The sequence below is a fragment of the Ursus americanus genome, chromosome 10 (genome assembly GCF_024610735.1).
Source record: "Ursus americanus isolate L20-20 chromosome 10, mUrsAme1.1.p, whole genome shotgun sequence".
NCBI classification, from domain to species: Eukaryota; Metazoa; Chordata; class Mammalia; order Carnivora; family Ursidae; genus Ursus; species Ursus americanus.
Window position 1 is genome coordinate 21,247,719 of NC_142136.1, and position 7,282 is coordinate 21,255,000.

Genomic DNA, 7,282 nt, shown 5'->3' on the forward strand with positions numbered 1-7,282 from the left:
ATTGTACACATTTCTGGTGAGATTATGGGAGGATCCACCAATAGCAATGAAGCACATGGCTCTTTAAGTTTCAGGTTAGTTCAAACATTTCCTACCCTTAAGTACTAACCTAAATTTCCTGGCAAGCCCAACTCATAGATGAACAGCTTATACTTACCAACTTTTGAACGTTTAGGATATAGATCAAAGAGATAAAGTTTCCATCATAATTGTTGAACGTAGTTTTACATGAGTTAAAATTAGGAAAACTATGGGGAAATTAGGAAACTATAGGAATTATAGACTGAATAAATAATATTGACATAACAAAATACATAATCTTGGGAGAAAAATGAATAGGCAGCATATTACTTACCATGGTCCATGTATTAGATGACTACTTCAGTAAGGAAAGAAAGTATACAATTGAAATTTCATTAATAAACACATTAAATGCCACATTTAGAAAAACATTAATTCCCTGAATTTGCAAAGATGAATTTTACACACACACACATATATATACATATATTCAAATTTGATAATTAGGGGAATTTTTTTAATATTAAGAATACAAGTTAGCTACTATGTCCTAATTGTTAATAATGGAGATTCAGTCAATCACACATAGCTATTTCTTTTGCACCTTAAGTAATCATTACTTCAGTCCCTCATATTTGACATAGTTATCAAGTGTTTATTCAGAAACTATTTAAAAAATTACATGTGCTGGGATACATATGAGACTGTAACAACAGTAGCCCCATCTTACAGAGATCCTGTTTGTGGCTATCATCATTGCGTGCTGCCCAGAAGGTTAAAGACATTGCAGAGAGATTTGTACAGTCCATCGTTTGGTCTTCTGAGGTGCCAGTACATGTGGATCTGTACAAATACAACTGGGTTTGGTTAAACAATCAAAACTCGGCTACAATAGTAGTCAAATCAATACATCATTTTGGTTGACTAATAAAAATACTTTTAAATCTTCTCTAATAAAACCAGAAACTTGCACATGATTCTTACTCGAATGGTCCCATTAATTGCCCTAATTTTTTTCTCTTACACATTGGGATACAATCACTTTGTTTGTTTGTTTTTAAAGTATAGATCCAATTGGGTGGGTTGCATTGGTTTTACGATTTTCCCATTAAGTTCTCCATATTTTTAATGATTTAAAATGCCTTCCTGATGGTATCACTTCAGTTTTGGAAACACAGCTCCTAATATAGTGCGACACCTCTGTGAAAATCATAGGCTAAATAGTGAAGGAAAGAGAAATGCTAAATGTGTATATAAAAATAGGTGCTACAATAAAATATTTGTATATTTCATCAATAAGTTATTTTGACTAATCAATTATGGATCATATAGCTCTGTAATTTTAATGATTTGTCCACATCTATGGTGATCCTTTTCCAGATCACAATACTTTTGTTTTTAATTCAAATGTCCAGAATGCATACAAACACATCCTTTAAAAAGAAAGGAAAAGTAATGAGAGAGGATTGAGGGAGGCAGAGAAAGAGAGAGGAAGGGAAGGGGAGGAAGAGAGAGGGAGAACAAACTTTCTATTAAAGTTGGGGTGTGCTAATCTCTCCACAAAAGCCATTTAGACCCACCCATGGCTTAAAGGGGGAGGGGGAGAGGAGCGAAAGGGAACAAAAGAGGAAGAGTAGAATCTATGCGCTGCCATCTTCCACCAATCCTAGCACTTCCAACCAGTACAAAAATAACTGCGACCTTGAACGCGTCACCTGCGCAGCAAACCGCCCTCCATAAACCCTTCTCCTCTCCTCCCCCACACGCAAGAAGAGAAAGTGATGTGCCCAGTTTACGCAAATGTTTTCCCCACGTGTAAAAATTAAAAGGAAATTGCACACCCTTTCAGTATCTTCCGCCGAAGCTGAGAATCTCGTGCCAAGGCACTTCACCCTAAACGTTGAAACAACACAATTAATCAAATGTGTTCACCGTGTGTGTCTGCTTGCTTGTTTGTTTTGAACGCAAAAGCTCCAAGGGAGTTTCTCTGCTTTTAGAACTGGCTAAACGTGGTCTGTTTTTCCAGTACTTCGAGGTAGTCCGGCTCAACGTTTAGTTTTGCTTTTAACTCCAGATACTCGTTCCGGTTGGGTTCTACAAAGACAGCACTGGGGGGGCTGTAGAGCACCGGTTCCCGCAGCCTGCTGTCCCCTGCCCCCGGGTGCAAATACTGATGGGGGCGTCTCAGGTCATAGTTGGGGGAGAAAGTGTAAGCAGCGGGGCTGCATGGGAATTTGGGATATTCCGGGAGGCTATTGCCGGCGGGGGTGGTGGAGCAGTGTTTGTCTGGTTCTAAAATGCCCCTGTAAAAGCGGTCGGCGTCCTGCACCGGCGACAGTAGGTCCTCCCGGGGCTCGATGGTGCTGACGCTGTAGGCGGGACTCCGCAAGTGGTGGCTTTCCCGCCTCTCCTCCTCCCCCGGCTGCAGCTGCAACTGCGGCGGGGGCTGCTGCTGAGGCTGCGGCTGCTGCGGCGGCGGCGGCGGCTGTTGCTGCAGGTGGTGGTTGCCGCTATAGGTGACCTTGAGCTCGTGCAGGTCTTTGTAATCCTCCACGGAGTTGCCCTCTCGGGAGCGGTAGATGGGGTTTTTGCACATGTGGCCCAGGGGATGGGGGATGTACTCATACACGTGGCCCGCGGGCGTCTTCACCTTGGGCAGCGCGGGCCCGCGGTGATGCACGTGCGCGTGCGGGTGGCCTCCCGCGCCGCCGCCGCCGCTGTACACGCTGTACTGCATGTTGAAGGAGCTCACGTCGGAATTGTTGGTGCTGGTGTGGTCGCTCTGATTCTTCTTCCTGCGCTTCATAACCAGCACGAAGAGCCCGGCGGCCACGAAGACGGACATGATAAAAACCAGCAGCAGGCTGAGAATCAACACGGACAAGGGCACCGACGACGCGCCTCCGCCTGCGCCCAAGCCCGCAGGGGCCCCGGTGCTGTTCAGCCGGACCGCGGGGGTCACCGCGCTGGTCCTCGCCAGGACTTGGATGGAGGAGGGCGTGGGCGTGGACACCACCACGTCCGAGTAGTCTGGGCACAGCAGCTCCGACTTAATGGAGCGCATATCCGTCTCCGCAAACTTCTTGGGAGCCTTGCAGATGACCTCGTCCACCAAGACACCCACTTTGAGCTGCTCGACCCACAGCTTCATGCCCACCACGTCGCAGGTGCAATCCCAAGGGTTGTCATGCAGGTCGATTTGGATGAGTGACTTCAGCTGGTCCAGAACTCCACTCACCGGCAGGGAGGTGAAATGGTTACTCCTTAGGTTCAGCCTGAGAAGGGTCAGGCCTGAGAAGACGCCTGAGGGCATGGTCTGCAGGAGGTTGTTATTCAGGAATAGCAGCTGGAGGTTTGGGACCGGATCGAAAGTCCCAGACTGAATCTCACGTATGAGGTTGTACTGGAGGAAGAGATACTGCAGGCTTTGCAGGCCATAGAACAGCTCCGGGCTCAGCCTCTCAATCCTGTTGCCATTTAGGTAGAGGCGCCTCAGGTTGGTGAGATCCCCGAAGGCGCGGTCCTGGATCATTGAGATGCGGTTGTTGCCCAGGTGTAGGAGGTCCAGCCCCGTGGCCTCCAGGAAGTCGCTCCTGCGCACAACTGCGATGTAATTCTCCGTCAGATACATTTTCTTGGGGTTGTAGGGCTTGGGCTGCAGCTCTGCGATGCTCTCGATTTTGCGCTCCTGGCAGTTGACGTTGAGGCCCAGATCCGAGATTTGTAGGTTGCAAGTGCACGCGGTGGGACACTCCAAAGGCACCGGAGATTTGGTCTGGTAGGCGATGCTGGGGCCATAGTTGCTGTAGCCCAAGTCCTTGGAGGGCTGCCGAGAGGTGGGGCGCACTCTGGGCTTGTTGGGTAGGCGGGTCCCCTTAGGGGGCTTTAAGGGGGGTTTGTAAACAGCAGAGGAAGAAGTGGCCACGGAATTCACCGAGGCGGGGGTAGTGTGTAAATACCCCGTGGTGCTCAAAGGTGTCTGTGGCCTCATCTCATAATCTGAAATAAGTTTCCTTGGGCAAAGTTCCTGCTTGGACACCTCGTCCAGATCTCGGCCGTGTAAGCGGAAGGGGGTCTCACAAACCACATCCCCTACCAGGGCCGAGTAGGAGATGCTGTCCAACCAATCCTTGAGAGAGATCAGCTCACAGGAGCAATTCCAGGGGTTTTCTTCCAGCTGTAACTCCACAACTTTATCCATGTGCTGCAACAGCCCCACATAGGGCAGAAGTTTCAGCCGGTTCCCCCTCAGGTCCAAGTGCGTTAAGGGCACAAAACGGAAAAGGTTGTTGGGTAAACTGGACAAGAGATTGTCATTGAGGATAAGCACCTGCAATAAATGCAGTTTCCCAAAAGCATTGGGTTCAATGACACTGATGTAATTGTAATCGACCTGTAGGTACTCCAGGCTCTCCAGGCCAAGGAAGGTATCATCACGCAGAAGTTCCAGTTTATTATTGTTCAGATGCAATCTCCTTAAACCCCTCAGCCCATGGAAAGCCCCAGTCTCAATGTCCTGGATCACGTTGCTACCCAGATGCAAAATTGAAGCCCCAGTGTAATTGACAAACTCATTGGGATAAAGGCGGTTCAAAAGGTTTCCAGACAACAAGAGGTGGTAGATTGGGAAACGGGGAGGGCTAATTTCAGAGAGGCTGATGATGCCCCGGTTTTCACAGCTCACAGTTAAAATGCCATCCTTTTCCTCACAAGGACATGCATTGTCACAGATTTCCCCATAATAATCGATGGTTTCTGCACACGAAAGGACGAGAGATGTTAGAGCAAACGCTAGAGTCTGCAGCATCCAGCTATGCATTTTTCTGTGAAGGTCCTGTTCCAAAGTTACTGGGGGGCAGCAAGTGTGCATTTTACCTCCTGCAAGGGAGAGAGGAAAAAAGGAAACAACAGAATATGACAAAAATTTAAGGGATCAGTAAGAAAGTCTCTCTCTCTTCCCTAATACTATTTCTCGGAAATCCAGAAGGAGGGGATATGAATGACATGCCCCCCTCCAGTGGAACATCGACATTCTTTAGACTTCATTAATATCTGATACTCATTTTGATTTAAAGGTTGATTTCATTTCCTAATGAGTACAACAGGAACATGCTGTCCTCTACAAGATGAGGGCAGGTTAAAGTCCCATTTTAGTGTTTTCCCTTGCTCCCCCCTTTTCAAAACCAATCCATAAATATACATAAAATGGCTGTCAGTTCAGTTTCATGGTTCTAATTTAAGAGAAAAGAAGCACCATTTTACAAGGTTCCCCACCTCACCTATACCAAACCCGTCTGCCTTTCTTTCAGAACCTACTCAGTTAACGGTTCACAGTGAAGGTCTCCCATTTTCACAGAAAAGCAAGGAGTCACAATACTTGGGCTATTTTAAACCATCGCTGGAAATGCCAGGGTGGGAACCTAAAGAATACTTTTCAGAGGCAAAAAAGATGTAAGATAATGCATCAAAAGGACCCAGAAGAAGCTCTTAAATCACCAATTGTCTTCAGGAGCTTTGAGTATGGAGAAAAGGAGAGCGTTCGCTTTGATGGTGGACTTCACAACCACGCTTTTAAGCATATCAGCGTCCTAATTGCATGCACGGTGCCACTTAGCAGCGCTTCTCTGAGTGCGCCCTGCGTCCACTTCTCCTCATTGATCATGTCAGCGACGCTACCAAACCGCATCTTTAAACCACAGAAATAGTTCTGCACGATGGATTACAAAGAACTCCGCGAAGGCATCCGCAATCCCGGAACACCTCCCGATACCTGGAGTTTAAAGAGGACGTTCCTACCGCTTACCCGGAATCAGCTAAAAGTAAACCAAGGACCAGCGCCAAAGCTTCCCTTACCTCCTGCTCCGCGTCTGCTTGCCACGGTATGCACAACTAACCCTACTGAATTAGCAAGATTTGGACTGAACTACCACCTCACCAGCATCCCCATCATCTTTGGAGTTGTTTATTACATTTAATTGTCAGTGTTTTACTCCCCCTTCCTCCTCTTCCCCCCTTAAGAGAAGGGGCACCCGGGCTGATTAACAGGCAAAATAGAAAGGATGAAGGGAGGGAGAACAGCAAGTGACATAGGTCTGTGCTTTAATATCTGAATTTCATCTCCTCAAGGAATCAATCCGACCCCCTCCCCCTTTTCTTTCTCGATTTTTTTGTCCTCTTAAAGGCTTCCTTCGACTTCCTACTTCGGGTCGACAGCGGTACTCAAAAAGGAAAGGACATAAATGGAAAGAGTGTGTGAGTGTGTGAGTGCGTGTTGTGTTGGTTGCGGCGGGGGGTGGGGGGTGGGGGGACAGGAATTTGATAGAGATGCTGGGCTTTGGGAACCCATGCCTTTTCTCTCTCTGTCAACCTTGCCTTTGCCTCACCACTACCTAAGTCTGATGTCGAATCGCAACCCAAACTAAAGCCAAGACGTTTCTGAGTCACGGGTTCAAGCCTGGAGACCTCGATCTTGCTCCCCTCGCTGAATCCAGCCCGCGTTATTAAGAGCCCCTGCATTCGCACGCACATGTGCAAGTGTGCCTGTGAATCATTCACGTGTAGCCACCCAGACGTGTCGAGACGAATCGGAATCACAGTGTATAAACCTCACAAGTATCTCCGACCTCCCAACGCAACCGCAAACGCCTCCTGGCTTAAAAGCGGCAAAAACACCCCCTATGGAAAGCAAAACGTTTACCTTGAAATTTCAGTTCTCCACTGGATCAAATCTGCACATCCATTCAGCGGTGATTGGGTCCCCTCCCCCTTCTCCCCTTTGCTTCCCCGCCCCCATTCACCTCCCACCCTTTCTGACAGCCCATTGCAAATTGTGTCCAGCCGGTATTAAACTGGAGCGTTTACAACTTTAATTCAGTTCTGGTTAGCTGGGTTCGAAGAGCTTTCTCTCACCCCACTCTCTTTCTCCTCCTCCTTGCCATCAAAGGAGCCCGAAAATTTGAGAAAATAAAGTTGAATGAGCCGGGGAAGGCTGACATTCCGACTGGGAAACGCACCCCCGATGTAAATTAGCGGGTGCGTTGCACATTCTCAGATTATCACATCTCAGATTATTTTTTGGGAGGGCGGGGGCGGAGGAACTGTATTTGTTTGCCCCAAAGAATTTAGACCCTAGACCATCGCCCTGCACATCCCGCATTAAACAGAGTGGGGCTGCGCGGACTGGAGCCCAGCACCCAGGCCGGACCCGTTGCTCTGGGCACAGCTGCTCCCACAGCCGCCCAGGCAGAAGCACCCGGAGTTC

General features: G+C 48.0%; 1 protein-coding gene across 1 annotated transcript in view; it reads right to left on the reverse strand.

Annotated features, from left to right (window-relative positions):
* Positions 1-655: 655 nt before the first annotated feature.
* SLITRK5 (SLIT and NTRK like family member 5) overlaps positions 656-7,282 on the reverse strand; it is a 7,454-nt gene continuing 827 nt past the window's right edge. The window contains exon 2 of the mRNA XM_045811002.2: positions 656-4,899. Coding sequence (XP_045666958.2) covers positions 2,015-4,891 — 2,877 coding nt within the window. The 5' untranslated portion in view covers positions 4,892-4,899 and the 3' untranslated portion in view covers positions 656-2,014. The remainder of the gene's footprint in view (positions 4,900-7,282) is intronic.